Source organism: Balaenoptera ricei, chromosome 6, assembly GCF_028023285.1.
Source record: "Balaenoptera ricei isolate mBalRic1 chromosome 6, mBalRic1.hap2, whole genome shotgun sequence".
In the NCBI taxonomy this organism is placed as follows: domain Eukaryota; kingdom Metazoa; phylum Chordata; class Mammalia; order Artiodactyla; family Balaenopteridae; genus Balaenoptera; species Balaenoptera ricei.
This window is the reverse complement of record NC_082644.1, coordinates 79,710,239-79,732,684: the sequence shown is the minus strand read 5'-3', so window position 1 is coordinate 79,732,684 and position 22,446 is coordinate 79,710,239. Positions and strand designations below refer to the sequence as shown.

Genomic DNA, 22,446 nt, shown 5'->3' with positions numbered 1-22,446 from the left:
TATCATAAATGCTGCTGTTCTTCTCCAGCCCCTCCCCATAAGACAAAGATAAAAAAAGAATGTCCCAAAGGGCGTGGAATGTGTGTGAGTGTTCGTGGGAGGGTACAGGGTAGTAGATGAGGGAGGTGAAGGGCACAGGAGGAGGGAGACACACCATCTTCCTGGTCGTGCTGTTCTGGTCTCAATCCAGGCTTTAGCTGCCCACGAACTCAGAACTTGGGCTTCTTATTTATTGCTTTAGTCCATCCTTTCAATCAATATTTAGTTGAGTATTTTTACCAAGTACAATTCTAAGTGCTGATTCACCTCTAAGGATGGAAACCAAGACATGCTCTGACTAGCTACCCAGGGTGTGCACTCAAGGGCCCAAGCTTTCCCAAGACCTGGTGAAAAGGGCTTTCCCTCCCTTCATCCCTCCTTCCTCCCTCCCTCATCCTTCCTTCCTTCTCTCTCTCTTTCCCTCCCTCCATTCCTCTCTTTCTTTTTTTCTTTCCTTTCTCTCCTTCTTTCTTGTAAACCTCTTTGCTTTCTTGTCTTAGTCTCTCAGAGTTACTTTTAATTACTTATGTTTTTAAGCACACACCACAGAGGGGCCCGAGAAAACTCCACATATTCATCTCCCGGCTTGAGAAATTATCAGTGTTTTATTAAAAGGACATTCTAGATTTGAACATTTAACGACCTTTGGGGAAAGCAGTTGTATGTCTTATTGTTATCCTATTTATGAATAGACAATAGGAAGTAATTTGAACTTTATGACACATTTTCCACATTTTGTCAACTGAAAGGGATGTGATATAACTGCAAAATAGGTAAAAGAGCACTCTATGAAGTTTTAGAATTCCTTAGAAAAGCAGTGCTTTGGGGCAGCAACCTCACTAGCTCTGATTGCTAATACAATAAATACCCTTTTGTCCTGAAATCATGTAAACTGGAATTTTAAAATTACTGTACACTGGACATCCTTTAACCACTTAAGTGCTGGGGCCACAGCTGAGTAACACCTGGTAGCTAATTACAGTTAAACCCTTCTATGGGGGTTAATGGATCAGGGCCCAGGATTGGGCCCGTTGGACGCACACCACTAATAGCAAGTCATGTTTTGACAGAGTTCCACAGTGGACTACTTTCCACTGCTTGAGACATCAAAAAGAAAATTATTACAACAGTTATGTCTTCAGAATAATGAATAATTTAGAATGTGGAATAGATTCAGAAGTCAAGAGGAAAGGGGAAAATATGTGATAAGTAATATGTGATGAATAATAGTCATAAAATCTGTCACTATATAAAATCATTTGAAAGCTTTGTTTTGAACTTTATACCATGAGGTAGGCAGAATGCACGTGTCATCATACTCTGGGGTGTGTGTGTGTGTGTGTGTGTGTGTGTGTGTGTGTGTGTGTGTAGAGAGATTCAGAGAGAGACCCCACCACGAAATGAGAATCTGTTAAGCTTGAGAGAGGGATGATTACTTGCAGCCCGTAATACAATTTTTAACTTTTGGGCTATTAACAAAGTGTTAGTCCATAGTACAGTTATTTCATAAGAGCGTGACAAAGGATCTAAAAATTGAAAACCCTCTTCTGCCCAACTGTTATATCCAATCATTGTTTTCACTAGCAAATGTTGATTTGAGCATCAGCTGTGTGCAGAACACTCACTGCCTTAGGAACTCTGGGGGATACCAAGTTCAAGATGTGGCCAGGGCTTGCAAGGAACCATTGATCTAGTAGAACTGGATCTCTGATATTGAATAACTGACCCCCAAATGCATGGGTGACTGGGAACTAAAGATTGCACATGCCAGTAAACGAAGAGAGTTACTGTTTATTTTCATTTGTGTGGTTGACTTTTGTTTCGCTGTACTACACAGCAGAAGTAGAATATTGGGCCATGGTGGACTTTAGATGGGGAATACAGTTATTACTTCCCTCTGCTCTTTATCTCTCAGTTCGTAGTTTCTCATCTATAAAAAATGGTCTCTAACATTTTTTGGTTGTACAACAGCATTAGTAAAAGTCTTTTGAGTTCATTCTCTGAAGACATATTTATTTCTGAATTCTGTTCATGTATTAATAGACTAGCATATAAGGCACATTGTATATTTTTAGAAAAACAGAAAACTTAAAAGGATGAGTTAAACAGGAGTTTACATGGTTTCTTCTCTTACTTGGAGGTCCACAACCTCACTTTGGAAACCACTGATGGGTTTCAACTGGGTAAACCCAAGCCCTTTTCTAACTCTAGACTTGAGTAAATCTAAGTAATATAACATCAGTAATTCCCTCTGAAATTGTACTTAATCTAGAGCAACTCCAGCAGTCCCTTTCAAAACCCAAATGCAGATACATTCTACAGTTGACAGAAGCCAGATGGTCCCTGGGCGCTAATCTTGGGTTCTCTTTAAGGCCATGGTTCCCAAACAAGTCACAGTATTCTTAGACTTTACTACAGACTTACTAATTCTGACTATCAGGATGGGCTCAGAAATCTGCATTACAATATGTCCTAGTAGGTGATCCTAGTGCAGTCAGCAAGACAGTACTGTCACCCAAGCAGAAGCCACAGCATGCTTTTCTTCTGAGAGGCAGGACCCAGGAAGGAAGAAGTAGCCATGTGATGTAGTGGGAAAAATATTGGAATACATCTTTCCAGGTTATTAGATGGTGATCTAACTCATTTGTTTGGTAATAGTTGCTTTGATTCTACTTTATGGATAGTCCATAATTTGTCCAGCGATTCCTTGGTTGTTATATATTGACATTGTTTCTTATTTGTTTTTGTTTTTGTTTTTTTTGCTTCCATCAAATACTGCTTCAATAAACGTTCTTTGGGACTTTATTGAATATCCATATTTAACAATGGATTTTGAATTATAATAAGGAATTTTAAAGTATCCATATTTATTGGTGATTTTATTTCTATAGAATAGATGCCTATAAGTGAAATAAGTTAGTTGGATCAAAAAGTGTGAACATTCTGCATTTTAAAGGATACTGTCAAATTATTCCCACATTGGTTGTAGTATTCCTTTCTGCTGCCTACAGTCTAACCAGCGGTGGATGTTAGCACTCTCAATTTTTTGCCAATGTGATGGGCCAAAAAAAAAAAAACCATTTTATTGTTGGTCTAATTTGCATTTCCATGACTACTAATGAGGCTGAATTTCTTTTCATTTATTCATTTTTTTCTTCTGTTAATTGCCTGTTCATACTTCTACTGATTATTCCATTGGTTGTTTGTCTTTTTCTAAGTCAATGTGTATAAACTTTTTGTATGTTAGGAATATTGCCCTTTTAATAGCAAGATGGTGCAAATATTATCTCCTGCTCTGTTGTTTATCTTTTATCATTTTTTTCCCACAGAATTGAAGTAGCTAAATCACATGTTATATGTATATATTTACGGGGATATAGTTTACATGTAACATTATATTAGTCTCAGGTGTACAGCATAATGATTTGATATTTGTATATAATATATAATGAAATGATCACCACAATCAATCTATTTTTATTTAAACATCCATCACCATACATAGTTACAATTTTTTTTCTTTGTGATGAGGACTTTTAAGATCTATTCTCTTAGTTCTGTCATTCTTTTTGGTGCTGTTGTCTATCAAAATTTTCACTACTTTTAAAGACACTTAATAATGATAAATTCAGCACCTTAGATTTAAATTTAAATTGTATTATCATGTTTACATGAGGTTAATTATAAGAGAAGTAAATGCATTCCGATCAAGAGCTAGAGACCAAGGCAGAGTCTGACCTGTATTATTGCAACATTTTCAGAAACCACAGCAGGTAGACTGAGGAAAAGATGGTAAAGAGTGTACCATTACTCTTTAGTGCTTGAAAGGATAATGTCATATTAAATAATTCATGCTTATTGCACACTTAATGCAACTTATTGAACAAGCTGTTCCATAGATGCCCAAGGCCAGAGAACAAAGTAATATCTTATTAACGTTTCCAGAGTTGAATTTGTTAATAATATAGTATTTTAATTCATCAGTGAGAATAGGATAAACATGCTAAAAGGATATACAGTGAAAAATTCACAAAAAATATGTCTGTATGAAGACAGGAATGTTTAGTATCCGTATGAAAAAATGACCTAAAGCCCTTATAATTATAATAAATACAACATTAAGATACTATTTTACCTATCAACAAGATAATGCTTAAACACAGAGTTGAAGATTTGAAAATCAGGTATTTCTGTAGGTGAAAATGTAAATTTCTACAACTTTTCTGGTGAGCGTTAAAATACTTACATTCTTTGACCCAGAAATGTAAAATTTGGGAGTTTATCCTGAAGAAATAACTAGAGATAGGCACAAAAATACTATGTTCCAAATATTCCCTGCAGTCTTATTTACATTATCAAAAAATTAACTTAAATCTGCAACAGTAGGGAACTGACTAAATAATTTATAATGATCCTTATTAATGAATACTGTATCCATTAAATGTCATAATTATTCATTTACTTATTCATTTTTTCAATGGTTATTGAGCACCTACTGTGTGCAAAGCAATAGACTGGGCAGCTGGGGTTACAAAAGCAAACGCGTATTACTCCTGGTCATCACAACATTTATATTTTAGAATTTTAAAAGAATACTCAGAATGTTGTTAAAAAAGAGAAACTACAAAATGTTAGGTATAATATGATCACAGTATTACAAAAGAGAACACTCATAAATGTATAGAACAAAGTTGGAAAGAATACGTTGTGTTCATAGTGATTATTTTGGGTCTTGAGGGTTTTTTTCTTTGTGTTTCTACATTTTCCAAATATTTTACAATGAACATACATTATTTTATAAAGTAACTTACATTACAATGATGGTATAAATTAACTCTATGTTTGATAGTAAATTAACCTTAGGTGACATGGGTGTAGTTTTCTATGTGTGTGTAGCAGGGGTGTTCTTTTTCATTTGGTTTTTAAAAACCCTTGTATTGCCTTTGACATCAATCATTTAGTAAAATAAGCTCTTCCAAGCTTTCTCTAAAGATCAGTTATTTGCTAGGTAGATTTAAATTTTGGAAAGAGTCCAGTTTGGAGGTCTGTATTAGTAAGTTTGGGCTGCCATAACAAAATACCATGGACTGGATGGGGTAAACACCAGAAATTTATTTCTCACAGTTCTGAAGCCTGGAAGTCCAAGATCAGGGTGTCAGCATGGTTGGGTTCTGGTGAGAACCATCATCTGGGCTTATCAAAAGCCTCCTTCTCCCTGTGATCTCACATGGTGGAGAGAGATAGAAAGAAATAGAGAGATAGAGAGCACAAGCACTCTGGTGTCTTATAAGAGCACTAATTCCATCTTGAGGGCCCCACCCTCATGACTAAATGTATACTCAATTATTTTTCAAAAACCCCATTTCCAAATACCATCACATTGGGGGTTAGGCCTTTGACATATGCATTATGGGGGTACACAATTCAGTTCATAGCAAGGTCTGAGCATAGCAAAGGGTCACAGACAGCGGAAGGTCAGAGATGAGGCTAGATGGAAAAGACTACAGCTCTTAAGTCTGAAAAGAGGAAGGTTGAGAGATTATAAAAATCTATGAAACCATGGTGGACAGATTTGTTTTTAAGCTGAAAGGAAGCAGTACCAAAAGGGAAGTAAAGAGCTACCCCATCCAGTTGGTAATAAATGTATGGACACAGTTCCCCCAAAAGTGGAATGGCTGAAAAATGATAATATCTTAGGAAGCTATGTAGGACAATTCCTAAAGGGGCTTTTCAGGAAAGGTAAGGATTTGGGAGGACCATCCTTGACCTTTCCTGGTTGAAGTTGTGGAGGAAAAATAATGGTGCTGTCCCTCAATACTGTCCTTTGAGGACATTGTCAGTAAAGGAATACTGAACAAAAAAATATAAAAAAATTAAATGCTGTAAGTAAAATAACAATTCCAGCCTAAATCATTATTATGATCCAGAGGAAGTATGTAAACCATATATGAAGTCATTCCTCTTGAGAACACTGTGTTTTCAAGATCGGTAGCAAACAGGCTGAGGAAGATGGATTCAGCTGAGAAAGACAAAGAATGGTTGAGCCAGTACCCGATGCCCCAACTAAAAGGATCCTGACCCCAAGGAAACTGGGGACCCAGATGCCCACCCAAGAAGAAGGGCCTTGGGCAATAGGTGGGTTTAGCTTTTGCCCCCTCACCGCCTACCCACAATGGCCTCTGCATTTGACAGTCTAGAAGGGATACAGGTGCACAGGGTCTGAGCCATTTAGAGCTGAATTTGCTCAGACCGACTCTCATCCCTCATTTTTCCCAAATGAGAGATATTAAAAGAGGGCCTTCTTCAGCATGGCAAAGAGAGGCTGAAGGAAAATATTACTGGGGTTGGTTAGGAGGGCGGTGAGTGGGGAGGCTCTAGACAGTATATACTTCTCTGAATTGATTAGGTTTTAGTTTTATCAGTAAGTGAGACAATTAAATTATCTCAAAATCATTTGAGTTTCGTCATTGAAAACTTTTTGCCTTTTCCTAATTCATTGGTTTATATTCATCTAGTACGTCACCAATTAAATTTGGACATTTATGAGAAAATTAAATATAAAAAGTCTGTGTCCTGAATTTGTAGATTCTGGTAAATGTTTTTGCTTTTACACATGACCTGAAGTACAGTTCTCAGAAGAGATCAGTTACAGCCTCCAGTCACTTCTTATTGTTTATTAATTAACCATTAGAGTGAAACTGGACTAAACGAGGTGGCCAGTGGGCCAGAGTATCCTATTTGGCAATATCATGCAGATTTAAAAAAGAAGCACATACTCTAATTCCAGGAATTCTATATATACATACCAACCCCGCCATCCCTCTATACATACAGATGTGTCCACACAATTGCTACCATTAAGCCAGTAAGAATGAAGAATAACTGTAGTTTTGGTCATGGAAAAAGGTCCATAGTATACTGTTAAGTGAAAAAAGGGAGTCTCTAAAGAGTGGGAATAGAAGTACCCCATTTTTGTAAAGTATATAGGTAAATATACGTGGGTAAATTTAAAACGTGGAATATTCAACAATATGTTAACAGTTGTTATCTTTGTTTTATTAATTTTTGTTGTGTCTGACTTTTTATAATGACATGTATTTTTTTTCTTACCAGAAAAATAAACAAAAATAAGGAATAAAATACAAAGGTTTCAGTTGATGAGGAAAGTCCTTGTGTTCTGGGGACTTTGCACAGAGTGATAAGCTTTTTCTCCTTTGCTTTTTTAAACTTTCGATTGTTGCCATCCCTCCAGCGTTTGCTCCCTCTGGGTCCCAACCTTTTTCCAGGTAATGATAAGATTATGAGAAGTTCAGGAGGTCAGGAGTTCCAGACATCATCTCAGACCCAAGGCCGATATCAAGAGGCATCTCATTCATTTACCAAATGAACAAAGGATGTGACTTTATCCATATCCGACAGAGCTGATCAGAGACTTATAGTTCTCGCCTTTGGAAGACCAGGTTGCTCTGGGCAGCTCCACAGCTCCCTTTGTCCCTGCTGCTCATTTGGCTGTGGTTCCTTATGCATCCCCCCCACCCCGCTCCTGGTTTTCCTGGTGGCTGTGACTGGCGTGGAGATAGGGATTGATAGGGATTAGCAGCATGTAAGGTTTCCTCTTGCCCATCCTGTGAGTCTTCTGATTTAGAATCACGGCAGCCATAGATTCACGGGGTTTTTCTGGGGAGGAACCAGGCCCTTTTCTGTGCCACCCAGAGCCAGCCTTCAGGAAGGAAGACCCCCTCACTGACTTGGAGTTAGAAGTAGTCAAGTCAATTGCCAACTGTTTTCTGTGCCTGGGTTTCTTTGGAGATACCATTCGATAAATTCAAGCAGCCTCTTCTTCTCTCACGTCTTCACTTTTTGGTTAAGGATGAGGGACTGAGGAATGTGCCCTGCTTTAATGTGCGAGGAAGGGGACTCTCCAACTTTCGTAGGCTTTGCCTATAATGTTTTTGAAACAAAGTTCATTTCAAATCATTATTTTTGAAAACATTTGCCTGGGGTTTTTAAGAAAAGAGAGTTGGGTAGGATGGGTGTGGAGAAATCATAGTATAACTGTACTGCAAGGGTTTGTTGACTAAAGGTTAGCTGTGGGGCTCCGGATGTGAAAGTTCCAGGCAGGAGCAGCTTTGTTCCTCAGAGGGTGGAGTTATGAAAAAATTGATGGAGGAGGCTGAGCTTAGGCAAGGCTCTTTCTGATCAGGTCTGTTTTCTGTGGGTGTGTTTGAAAGTGCTTTTGCCTGACAAGTACAGTTTGCTTTCACGGGCGGTTGAATCTGAATGCTTAGGTATTTCTCTGCTTTTAAAAAGAGGTAAGAAGTAAACTTCATTAAGGAGTCTCATTTTAGTGAGGTATAGATTTACACTTTGAAAGCATATTAAAATTGTGATCTGGAATACTGGCATATTCAATATGTTTTCTTTTGTACATTGATTATGGAAAGATTCTGTCCATCTATTCAGAAGTGTAAGGTATAGTATAAATTGAGTATAGTGTCTATTTCAACCCATTATCAAGATTCCATTTTGTGTTGGGCTTGCTCAGCACTGGGTGTAGGTAGTAACGATGAATCTTCTGTCTCCTGAGATTCCTTAAGGCTTGGTGTGCTTGTATCAATACCAGGGTGCGGCTATTTCCTTGCCAGATCTATTCACTCCTGGCTAGGAGTTTACAAAGTCACATTTAGAAAATGTATACACCAGGTAATAATTATTTGTTGAACATCCTGGGCATGCTTTCACCTTTGCACCTGCTATTTCCTTGGCCTGAGATAACTGGAGGTCCCACTTCTTCCCTTCGGGTCTTTATTCAAATGTCACCTTCTCAGTGAGCCTCATCCCAGGGCACCCTCCTCTTCCATTCATCATAATCTAATTACTGGTTCTTTATATCTCCTTGCACTAAAATAAAAGTGCCATGGGGACTGGGATTTTTGTCTGTTTGGTTCAGTGCTGTATCCCCAGGACTTAGTGCAATGCCTGGCACAAACAGGGTTTTATTAGTTGAATGACAATGATTAATTGAATTGATAAAATTATACATATGCCACTTTTATTTGAGCATAATTTGTCTCTTTGTGAATACTCTAAACTCCAATTTGAACTGTATCAAGGGACATAGATATTAAGATTGATATAACTAATTTCATGTTTTATTCCTCCAAGCAGGCAGGAGACTGTCTAAGCCTGGTTACTATGATATCTGACTTTTGCTACACTCTAATTATATCTTAGTGGGTTTTGGTAGGAATCAGGCACTTTGGAACATCTAAGATTTTTTTGAGGTTGAGCCTACTATTTTTAAGGCTGATTGGTAGTCACCAAAGGTACCTTCTTGTTGTGAGGTCCTTTTTTTCTTGTCCAGCATTTTTAGCCAGCCTGAAATTTCTGGTCATCTTTTTGGATTGTGGCATAATCTCTGGAAGGTCTCTTTAAAATGAAAGTACGTTACCTTGGTGGGTAACGCATTAACCCAAGAGTACTCATTGGCATGGACTCTCTATTGGAATTGATAGTGAAGGAGCAGATAGATCCCTGATAGTATGGGCACCAGAATGGTACATTTTGATGGAGGTGGGTGCTGGGGAGAAGATAGTGTTGGAGCCTGGGGGCTGGGGCATTGACTGGAGATGGCAGACACAGTAAATGGTGCCAGAAGAAGTCATGACTCTTAGAGAACTGGATGTGTGGGAAGAAGGGGGAATCAGAAGACACAAACAAGAAAGCATGAAGAGAGGCATGTGGCACTAAAAGTAACCCTCAAAGATTTGTACTGGGATCTTCTACAGCCTGATCTGTAAGATGATACGTGCTTTTTTCTCTTTAAATGGAGAAGGATGAATAAATCATAATTTTAGAAGATTCCCAAATTGTGAAAATTGGTCCAACATGTTTGGGTTCACAATCCTATTTAGTTCCTTTCTTTTTCTAATTAATGATTGGCTTGGGCTTTGAAATGAATTGACACACAAGTCTTCTTATTCCCCCCATGTCTTCTTTCGTGCAAGTTGAGTGTTGAATGCAGAGCCGTGCCTAGGAATTACTGAACCTAGACAAGAAAGCAGATAGGTCAGCTTTGGGGTCATTTTAATGCTATAATTTTCTGAAGGCTTGCTGTATTTAGAAGGCATATTTAACATTCTCTTTCTCCCTCAATCTCCATGCTTGCTCATTTTGTGGATGCTGAAGTCATTATGGCATTATGGAGTGGTTGGTGAAGGGCAGAAGAGACAGGGCTCTTTGTACTGGATCATGGGTTCTGGGAACAATCCTGGTCCTATCACAGACTCTATTGACCTATAAAACGTGTTATTAATCTTCTTACTGTCTGCTTTACAAGAGATATGGGAGGAGAAATGAGGTAATGTCTACTTAGACCTTCGAGCTTCTCAGAAGAACAACAGTCTACAGTAATATAATTTCCTAATGCATTTGTTTGTGTTGTAATGGAGTGTAATTCCATTTAGCCAAATTTCTTTAGATACCTCTAAAATATCTAACAGTCTTGCACAGGGGAAGCAGTCTGGCTTTGAGAGTAAGAACTGGGCCTCGACAAATCCTCAAAAAGTACAAGTGAGCTAGCTATAAATTTATGAGCTCGAGGGAAGGAAGCTGGGAGAGGAAGGAATGGGGCGCTACAGATGGTGATGGGAGGGCAGTGGTCGTAATTATCTTCGGAGAGTTTATAACATTTTAAAATCCTGTTGTTTTACTAAAGATCAAGATGTCAATATATTTTAAAATACATACATTTATTTTAATTTAACAGTATTGCATACTGGACGACTCATCTGCAATATTGATCCTGCCATCATTCTCTACGTTGATAGGCTCTTGACTAAGCCTCCTCCGAGATTTACTTTATTATGTTCCTTGGGCCACAACTTGGTTGTTGAATAACTAGTTTCTGAGTCTGATATGGCAGTTCCCTATACTTACCAACACATTGTAAGAGGCCTAGTAAGTTACTAAATAATCCTTTACCTTTGTTCTGTAGAAAAAGGAATAACAAGTCTTTTTTATTGAAGTGGTCACGAACAGTGGATTTTTAATGTACGTTTTTTGAGCAGTGCTATAATTGAGTTGGCGTTCTAGTCAGTCCTAAAAAAAGAAATTAAAACAAAGGATGAAAAGTGGGGGAAGTATACATATGTATCATCTATGACATACTATAAAGATGTCAGTTTAGGTTACACATCATTATTGGACAGTTTTGTTGTGAAATTTTCTGGAAGTGATTAGTTCTTTAGCAATTCCAACTCGGTATTTTATAAGGAGGTCAGCCTTCTATAAAGGAATTTTAAGGAAGTATTGAGTTAGCCAGGAAAGAAAATAGTATGTATTCTCTTACAGAGAGGTGACAATATACACTCTTTAATAGCAACTGATTTGTATTTTTAGAAAAATAATACTAATCAGAGTCCTCTCTCTGGAGGGAAGAAAAGTGTTACAACAACTTTCATTTGCTAACTGATAGAATGTCATGCAGAGAGAGCATATCCTGTCACCCAAAATGTGGCAGGAAAAAATAAATTCCTACCAAATTGTGTTGCACGCCAGGGACATATGAAAAAAGTCACTTTGTCTCTCAAAGTGAGAAGAACATCTTATATAAGGAAGTGATATGGAATACTATGGAACTGCTCTTTAGACCAAAATAATCTTTTACTAAAAAATTATGACTCAGAGATACAGTTCATATTAAGTTAGATTGTGGATGATCTTAATAAAACCACATTTTTGTTGGAGGAGGTCATTGAGAGGACATGACTGCCAGTTGACCCGAGAGCTAGACCCTGGCAATTGAAGGCTCCTCACCCCCTCCCCTGACCTTGGAAGGTACAATCTGCCCACTGATCACACAGTGGGAACCATTTTCAAGGACACAGCCTCGAGAGAGCAATATGTTGTTGAGACCATACATCACTGAAGCCAGTTAAGGCCTCTATATAAACTTTTGATTCTGGTGGGCAGGTGTGGAGATATACTTGTCTTGTGGCCGCCCAAGACAAGCCTTGTAAGTTCCCTTGCTTATTGAACCTGCCACCTATCTGGAGTGGCCTGCCTCTTTCTTCAATCTCCCCTTGCCTTCTGTGTATGGGGGCCAGTTTCAGATTTCACCAAAGGAAGCTCCCAAGGTTTCGAACCAACAAGTTTCTGTTCCTGACAATTAACTAAAATTTGAATGAGCATTTCTGAATGTTAAACATGTTGTGCAGTTTTATGTCCTTATATAAAGCTTCATGATACGTTTATGAATTTCTGCAATTGTCTGAATATAGCTAAGGCATACTTTAAAAAAGATTGAAAAATATCCACTTTATATTAATCTGTTGTTAAATTGTGATGTTTTATTTGAATTTGTTTCAGAATCGAAGCAAACGCTTGGAGAAGGTCCATGTGGTTATTGGACATAAATCGTGTGACCTGGATTCTCTCATTTCTGCCTTCACATATGCTTACTTTCTAGACAAGGTGAGGGAAAAGAAGATTATGCTTTTTATTTGAATTATGATATAACTTTAAAAAAAATATTTTCAGGAAAAACAAGGAAACTTAAATTTTCATGTTCTGGTTTATTGTTGCAGAGAATAATGTATTATAATCCATTAATCAACAAATATTTATTGGTCACTTACTACATGTTAGGCATTGTTCTAGTCATTTTTTACTGACTCTGCATAAAACATTATTTCAATAAGATCAATTTTTTTCAAATAAAAATTTTAAAATTTTATAATAGTTGATTACTTTTATGGAAATGCAGAGAATTGACAAAAGTAAGGTTCAGAATTTTTTGTTTTCCTTTACCATCCTTGTTGGATAATCTTGCCTTTGGCAGTAGAAAAATATGTGCAGAATAACCTGTGTGAACATTACATGAAGTACAGAGCATACTGGCTGGAATTTTCAGTAATAGAGGTATTACATGTCACATCTACATTCTGTGTTTGCCTTTTAGCCTGACTTTGCACAGCAAGGTCATTCTCAGTTGCAATAATCTCCCTTGGGCCAGAGGTGGAAAAGACCTTTCTTGCAATAAACTGTTTTAAAATTTCCATTCCATAAATTCATCAGCCCATGTTAATGGCTCACCTTAAAGCCTAAAAAAGTACATTATGAGTGTCTCAGTGCTATTTCCAGTTTCACACAGTTTTTAATTTTCTGGAGTCAAATTTGTTTTATTCCAATTTTGTTTGGATCCTTAACTCTGAGAGTATGCATGGCTGATCTAGAACGATTTAAATTCACATGAAACCCAGTCTTCCAGAATGAGCTATAGGTGGCAAGAATGGCTTTAGGGCAGCAGCTGACAAAAATGCCAGATAAAATCTTCTTATATCTACATATGGCTTTCTATCAAATTTATCTTAAAATGTGCCAAACTTTACAAGGGAGATTAATTAGTATGAGAAGAGAAATGTGTCTGTGTTAAGACATGCATATTGAATACTAATCTTATTAACTGGATTTTTTTCTTATTTATTTATTTTTTTATTGAAGTATAGTTAATTTACAATATTGTATTAGTTTCGAGTGTACAGCAAAGCGATTCAGTTACTTTGCTGTACTCTTGATTTTCAGATTCTTTTCCATTATAGAATATTACAAAATACTGAGTATAATTCCCTGTGCTATGCAGTAGGTCCTTGTTGTTTACCTATTTTATATATAGTAATGTGTATCTGTTAATCCCAAACTCGTAATTTATCTCCCCCCACTGCCCGCCTTAACTGGGTTTTTTTTTTTTTTTTAAACGTCTTTATTGGAGTATAATTGCTCCACAATGGTGCGTTAGCCTCTGCTCTACAACAAAGTGAATGTTACACATGTACATACGTTCCCATATCTCCCCCCTCCTGCGTCTCCCTCACACCCTCCCCATCCCACCCCTCTAGGTGGTCACAAAGCACCGAGCTGATCTCCCCGCGCCACGCGGCCGCCTCCCACCAGCTATCCACTTCACGCCCCGTAGTGTATACACGTCCATGCCACCCTCCCACCTCGTCCCAGCCCACCCCCACCCCCTCCTCGTATCCCCAAGTCCACAGTAGGTCTGTGTTTTTATTCCCGTCTTGCCCCTAGGTTCTTCATGACCATTATTATTATTATTTTTAGATTCCATATATATGTGTTAGCATACGGTATTTGTTTTTCTCTTTCTGACTGACTTCGCTCTGTATGACAGACTCTAGGTCCATCCACCTCACTACAAATAACTCAGTTTCGTTTCTTTTTATGGCTGAGTGATATTCCATTGTATATATGTGCCACATCTTCTTTATCCATTCATCTGTCGATGGACACTTAAGTTGTTTCTATGTCCTGGCTATTGTAAATAGAGCTGCAATGAACATTTTGGTACATGACTGTTTTTTTTTTTTTTTTTTTTTTTAAACATCTTTATTGAAGTATAATTGCCTTACAATAGTGTGTTAGCTTCTGCTTTATAACAAAGTGAATCAGTTATACATATACAATATGTTCCCATTTCTCTTCCCTCTTGCATCTCCCTCCCTCCCACCCTCCCCATCCCACCCCTCTAGGTGGTCACAAAGCACCGAGCTGATCTCCCTGTGCTATGCGGCTGCTTCCCACTAGCTATCTATTTTACATTTGGTAGTGTATATATGTCCATGACACTCTCTTACCCTGTCACATCTCACCCCACCCCCTCCCCATATCCTCAAGTCCATTCTCTAGTAGGTCTGTGTCTTTATTCCCGTCTTGCCACTAGGTTCTTCATGGCCTTTTTTTTTTTTTTTTTTCCTTAGATTCCGTATATATGTGTTAGCATACTGTATTTGTTTTTCTCTTTCTGACTTACTTCACTCTGTATGACAGACTCTAACTCCATCCACCTCATTACAAATACCTCCATTTCATTTCTTTTTACGGCTGAGTAATATTCCATTGTATATATGTGCCACATCTTCTTTATCCATTCATCTGTCGATGGACATTTAGGTTGCTTCCATGTCCTGGCTATTGTAAATAGAGCTGCAATGAACATTGTGGTACATGACACTTTTTGACCTATGGTTTTCTCAGGGTATATGCCCAGTAGTGGGATTGCTGGGTCGTATGGTAGTTCTATTTGTAGATTTTTAAGGAACCTCCATACTGTTCTCCATAGTGGCTGTATCAATTTACATTCCCACCAACAGTGCAAGAGGGTTCCCTTTTCTCCACACCCTCTCCAGCATTTATTGTTTGTAGAGTTTTTGATGATGGCCATTCTGACCGGTGTGAGATGATATCTCATTGTAGTTTTGATTTGCATTTCTCTAATGATTAATGATTTAACTGGGTTTTTTGACTTCTAGAAAAAAGACATTGCTTGTCTTGAGAACATAGAGTTGACTGACCATGGCATGGACTCTTAAGGAAATTATATAATAATAATGACACCACCACCACCAACTATGGTGTCCTGAATGAATATAATAACATCCAACAAAAGGAATGAGAAAACTATTTGTAATAGTAAAATAGATAAAGAGATGTGTGGCCTCTTTTCTCCCTCTTCTAAGGCTCGCTACTAAGCATGGGGACCAATATGGAATTAGTGATGGGTCACCTACTGGGAATTTGTTAAATATCTGTGTCTTCCTCTTAGTTTACTGGACCCTGCCCCCTATCACAGGTCTGCATCTCCATTTTGATTTTTCCTGAGAACCTGGTTACTCCCTCTCAGAGTATTAACACACAGGAGAAGGGCAGAGTTTGCAGCTTCACATGTTTGACTGTTTAAATACTTTTCACTCTGGTAGGTAAGCCCCATTCTATGGATGGGGAAAACTGAGGTTCAGAAAGAAAAATAGCTTTCTCAAAGTCACACAGCAGAGGCTGGGGCTAGAACCTAGTTTTTCTGACTCCAACTCCAGAACAGGTCCTGCCAGGATAGGCTCAGGCCATATGGCTCTTGACTCAAGTTTCAGTATCAGGAGTTAGATATAACTCTATCAATTAAAAAGAAAAACAACTTGCTATGCATAAATTGCTAATAATTATTACACGATTGTGATTCTGTATTAGCCTGACAGGTGGAATAAAAACCACCTTGTTGGAATGGTTTTGTGCTTTGTATACCATAGCAGTAGGTGATTCATTTATTCCACTCAACAAATATGTGTTAGTCTACTTTGTGCCAGACCATTTTATGCACTGAGAAACATAACTGAACAAAAAAGACAAAAATCCCTGCTAGGAAGGGGAGATGGACGCTAAAGATGTTAAAATTGTGTCATAAATACTAGGCTTGTGACAGAGCTGGTGATGACGAGAGAACAAAGGCCATTTACTTTATGCAAAAATTCAGCGTTCCCAAACCCCACATTCTCTCAGCGATATTTAGGGTTTTTTGCTATAGACTCATAGTCATTTTTAAAAGCACCTTCATTTTAAAAATTCCTATAGAAAAATAAGTTTTTTATTGTGAAGCTGAAATTCTCTAACGTCTACCCATCTCCTGTTTCCCCCATCACTACAGTTTTTTTTAAGAGGTTTGTTAACATAAGATTTTTAAAAATAATATAAGAAATTAATCGAAATCACAATCTGCTAGTCTGTGGGCCAGATTTTGGCTCATGTGAGTTTTCACTAACCTACACAGTGGTTTTTTTTTTTTTTTGGCCTTGCCGTGCAGCATGTGGGATCTTAGTTCCCCGACCAGGATCAAACCCGTGCCCGCTGCATTGGAAGTGTGGAGTCTTAACCACTGGACCACCAGGGAATTCCCCTCCTACACAGTATTTTTAATTAAAAAGTTAATTGTAACAATTAAACATCACAGATAATATCCCCACATCAAGATTTCTAGCTTTTCTTGAGTAATTGAAAGACTTACCTATCCTGGACCTGAATTTTTTGCATGGAAGCAATTGGCTGGAGCCAAGTGGCAGGCGTCCAATACAGATGGGTCATATAGGCCTTCTGTGTCACCACAGTCTTGACCTATCTTGCTGTAATCATTCTAATTTTCTGCTGATTCCATAAAGACATGTGAATTTGTTTCCTATGAAGAAGAGAATGTATATGTATATTTTTCAATCGTGGAAGGGGTGCAATGAGACATAAAATATTTCAAGAAAGGCACGAGAAGTTTCATGTGGAATAACAAGAGGTTAAAAAAATTAGGGGCCACTTACCCATGGAAAATACTCTGCTAATTGGGTTCAGGAAAAGCCGGTTATGAATGTCAAGTGGTTTAGTGAGGCCAAAGGACTTTCGTTCCCCTTCCAGTTACCCTCAGGTTTGAGAAAATGTAGTTGTATTCTTTCCTGCTGCTGCTGTCAGTGATTCAGTCAACTTTTTTTCCTGGTAGGTCAGCCCACCTGAGGTTCTCTGTTTGCCCGTGCTGAACATATCAAGAACTGAATTCAGCTACTTCACCGAGACAAGGTTTATTTTAGAAGAGCTAAATATCTCTGAATCATTCCACATATTCCGAGATGAAATTAATCTGCATCAGCTAAATGATGAAGGGAAGTTATCTCTAACACTTGTTGGCAGCAACATGCTGGCAAGGTAAGGCTTCATGTGAGGTTCTGGAGGGAGGTTTGATCTTTTAACAAAGGTTCATTTGCGCAAAGTGTTACCTTGTTCAGGATTTTTGTAGTTTAGGGAGATGTATTAAAGGCTGAGGACATTCACAGGAAAGGGAATGTGTTTTTTCTTTTACGTCAAAATTCAGGCTATGCCAATTCTCTGTTTTTACTTTGGCATTTCAAATATGACATCTTTGAGTGGAGAGTTCTTGTAAAATTATAATTTTAAATCATTTCAAACACTTTCTTATAGCAACGCGACAGTCCTATGTATTGTTGCTGAAAATGTATAATGAAGATTGAAATTAAACACTAAGTAAAACTGAAAGATTCTTATCTCAGTAGTGAAATGGAAAATTATGTACATGGGCTATGAAAGCCCTTTGATCACTGGCTCATTTATTCATAGCATTATACTATAAAAGCAGAATGGATTTTTGATAGTTCATGTAATTTGAACTCCTTATCTTATGGACAAGAAACCTGAAACCCAGTGTTGCAAATGACTTGCCCAAAGTGCCACATGCAGTTAGTAGAAGAGTTTGGATGAGAACATGGGTCTTCTGCTTCCTTCAATAAGTCCTTAGGGGTTGCTAACTGGTACATGAATCTACAGGTACATAAAGAGGAATGAGACAAATTCCCTGCTTTCAAGGACCTTACAGCCCGTCGCAAAGAGTCCTGTTTTGATAAGCTCTCTGTTGCTAATGAGTGAAGAGTCCCCGGTTAAACATCCCAGTAGTTTGAGATGATAGTTTTTTTGCACACTTTGCCAATTTGCTAATCATTGATGACATTCACCAGTGGACACTGATCTTAGTATACATGAAATAAAAACGTGTACAAGTATCTAATTTTTAATCTAACCTTCTTAGGGAAACATCTTTAGGTATGAATACGCTGTAGTGTCAGTCATGTAGTTCATTCAGTTATAAAGAGTTTGGAAAATAATCTGCCTGTGTGGGGCTGTTTTTATCCCCATGTTATTTGAAACACACAAAATTCTTTTGAGTAACATTTATCGATCAGTTGTTGACAACTGGGTGAGAGTTATTCATAGGTTATTTGACTGACTTCAGTTATTAGTGTTCAGGATGATCACATGCTTGACTAAATGTACACGTTAACTCTTTCAAACCAACTATAACACAAGTAGATGTGGACAAAAACAATGCAGGAAGCCAAAGGAGTGAACTGTGAAACATGTGTTTCAGTCAACATCTTAGGGAGAGTTTTGTTATCAATTAAAATGGGAGCCATGCTGGTTTTGAGACTGAAGTTGTGAAGTCTGGCTTTTGGATTGTTTATGAAATAGAATGTTTTTCAAAAACAAATTGAGATCATTTTCTTCATTGCCATTCTTTGGTTTTTGGCAGACAGAAAGAATACAGTCAGTTTTATCCACATCTTTCTTCCTGCCTTCGATAAAAGTCAGCTCTATCTCATGTAAAAAGAATGATGTGGAAATAAATAAGCCAGTAGTATTTTTTTCTCCAGCACCATAACTGGATGTGTGAACTTTGGAACTAGATAGAGTTTAAATACAAGTAGTCTACTTACTAGCTATGTGACCTTGGTCACTTTTATTTTATCTTATTTTATTTTTTATACATTTTTAAAGGTTACACTCCATTTACAGTTTTTACAAAATATTGGTTATATTCCCCATGTTGTTTTAGTCACGTTTCTTAACCTTTTCATGCCTTTTTCCCCCATTGTAAAATGGGGATTTTAATAGAACCCATTGAATAGGGTCATTTTATGGTATAAAATGTGATAATACTCTGAAAGTATTTATTATAGTGTCTGACCTGTAGTGGAAGCTCTCAGTAAATATTAGCTATAACAATGATTATTATTGTTGCTATTATTATGCCCAACAGCAAAACAAGAGGTGTGAAGAGGTACTAAGGTGTGAAGGTCTTCTAAGACTCTTGGGGAGGTGATTAGTTGAAATGAAATGTGACAACACGTAGAATAAGTCATGTGAACTTACTTATGTATTTGGCTATTGAGAGGAGGTCATTGGTGTGGAAGCAGAGGTTAAATAATTCCACAAAGTAAGAAAACATGCCATATCTCTTCCTCTTCCTCTCCTGCATTTGCTTTACAGTGAGGACAAAACTTTAGAATCAGCAGTCGTCAAGGTCATTAATCCAGCTGAGCAGGGCGATGCCGGGTCTGAGTACCGAGAGTCTTCCTCCTCTCTGGTGGTGAAAGAGATTCTCCAGGAGGCTCCCGACCTCATCACCGAGCAGCTGGCTCATCTGCTCAGAGGTGAGAGATGACTCTTTCTATTAAATACTGGAAGGCTTAATGGAGTGTCTCTTGACTCGCTCACGCAGAAAGAGTGCGATCCATTCTTGGGTTAACAATCCCTTTCAAGACCACGGGAAGCTTCATCAGAGAGGCAGGGAGTAAAGAGTTTGTTAAAGAGTAGCATTATATTGAATATTAAAAATGTGCATTTAGAAATAGGCATGAAGGATCTTTGCTCTTGCACCAGATCAGCATATTAAATGGACCCGCTGCACTTCCGCTGGGGAGCGGGAATAGCTCCTGTGGCCATCTAACAGCTTCCAGAGGTGATTCTTGCTCCAGAACAGCATGGATATGGGCCAGAATTCCACACACCTACATGGAAATATCTGCTGGTACTTATACGTGCTTCGTTTATGTAGTACTGCTTGGATGGCAAAGTTACACACCTTCATTTTGGTGATATTGTGCAGGGTTTTTATGGTCAAATTGCCACCTCCTTCTCCCCCCATCATGTAGTGTTTTCCACCTTCACCAGACTGCTTTAAGCACACCATCGTCAATTATCCCCCTCATCTCTCTTTCATCTTCCTCAGTGGAGCCCATCGCTTCTAAAAAGTGGTTTCCAAGCTGGAAATTGTCAGTTGACTTTGGTGCCACAAAATTAACCACAAAAATTCCGTATTGTCTTGTGTAGGGCAGTTTGGGGTTTTGTATAAAGCTTTTTTTTCTCCTTCCAACAATCCGTCTTGAACATGGTAGACAAAGACTTTTCTCAGAAGTATTTGACATAGGAAAGTGAAAAGCAGTGATTAACAGGCTGAAAGAATTAAAAAAGGAAAGAGAAGCCCAAGAATACGTGACAACTCTTTTAAGGCCTTTTTCCTTTGTTTCCTCTACTTCTACCAGAATTTGGAGAGAAAAACGTCCTAGACTTTTATAGTTCCGATAAATGTCTTAGAACCAACGGCCCCAGTCAACTTGTTTTAAATACTTTTCTGGCTATGGACATCTGTAAAACTGCTCTCTGGGAAACTGTGCCTTCAAGTAAACTAAGTAAGCGCAATCATTTATTTATGACAGAGCAGAAGGGAAATAAAGACGATCGGGGATCTCGGCCTAGAAGGAAGTTGTTTGGCAGTGCAAATATGTGGTGCAGGCAAACACTAGAGAATATGCTGTTTAAACATTTTGCAAACTAAGTTTGGTTTATTGTTCAAAAAAATACACGTGTTGTTTAGTAGGAAAGAAATGTAGTCAAGGAATCGTTCATCATGATTTTCTATAAGTAATAAAATAATATCAAACTGCAGTACATTGGAACAAAGATATGATTTTGTTGTTGACCGTGACGATGATGATATTCAGATTTAGGGAATTAGGGATGCGGACCCTCTTGTCAGTTACCTTAGTTTTAGTTTTCAAAGCTACCAAGAGTTAGAACTATGGTAAAGGACCTTGGTTTTTCTTATCATCAGATATTTTTCATAACTTTGGGCTTGAGATGGCCCTGGAAAGCTGGCAGCTTAGGGACATCACTTCCTTGTTGCTTGGAAATTGGAATTTGAACGGATACAGTGCCTCTACCTGTGAAGACTGCCAATACAGACACTGTCACGAGGAAGCCAGAGTCACTGAAGCCTGGGAGGTAGTAGACATGGGTATCTTATTATAGTGGAAAGAGGGCTCTGGGGACCTTTGACCAAAGTGTGTGCATGTGCATATGCATGTATACATTACGTGGAAGGGAGGTGAAACATCACTGAACAGTTTGGCCAAAAGGGAACGGAAGGATTATGATCCGAGGAGTTGGACTTTAAAAAGGTAACTGAAATGTTCAGAGTGAGAAGGGCAATGGGCCAATTTTTAAAGCCTCTTGAATCTTTAATAAATATAAGAAAGGAATCAAGTCGAATTTTGCTATGTTCACTAAACTCAAACTTAGATTTTATAGTTTTCCAATCATGTATTAACACCAAACCTACAGGGAAGTTTTAAAGGGAACTTTTTTTATGTGCCTGTAAATAATTTTAGGATTCATTATTTTCATAACATAATTCTTTCTAAAGGGTTTTCTCTGGAAATAGCTACGTTATTTTGTATTTTGGGTTGCTCAAAATGATCATTAATTTGACACACATGTCTAGAACATGTATTATGCATTCTTCTAGGTCTTGAAGGGATGCAAATTTCTACACACACCTTTGCCATAAAGAATTTTGAAAAATGTCTGTTTCCAGATGTCATGAGGGTTAAATATTTACAGTCAAGACTTGAAAGAATCTTTAAAAACAGCACAATTGGACCTCTATGGAAGATATATTATTATAAACTTTGTGCCAAAAAAATCTGAATATACTCCAAACTAAGTACTTAATCAATTTGATTGTTCTTTGCCTTTCATTCCCATGATCATATCCTAAAATCCATCATGCTGAGGCACACTGGTGTGCTGTAAGTGGTTTTCAGGTGGGCCAAGATATTGATCCCCTCAGTCCTTGGAGAGGACCCTAAGTATGCCTCTTAGCCTGGTAGGCTGAAAAAAAAAAACTAATTTTCTGTGTGTTCCTTAATGAGCAAAAGATGGAGGCTGCTGTTC

At 37.9% G+C, this 22,446-nt stretch overlaps 1 protein-coding gene across 4 annotated transcripts in view; it reads left to right on the top strand.

Annotated features, from left to right (window-relative positions):
- The window catches only part of PRUNE2 (prune homolog 2 with BCH domain), a 259,194-nt gene that overhangs the window by 36,622 nt on the left and 200,126 nt on the right, over nucleotides 1–22,446 (top strand). For all 4 annotated transcript variants that reach the window (XM_059924952.1, XM_059924949.1, XM_059924950.1 and 1 more), the window contains exons 2-4: nucleotides 12,409–12,513; nucleotides 17,366–17,568; nucleotides 19,702–19,865. In XM_059924952.1, coding sequence (XP_059780935.1) covers nucleotides 12,409–12,513; nucleotides 17,366–17,568; nucleotides 19,702–19,865 — 472 coding nt within the window. The remainder of the gene's footprint in view (nucleotides 1–12,408; nucleotides 12,514–17,365; nucleotides 17,569–19,701; nucleotides 19,866–22,446) is intronic.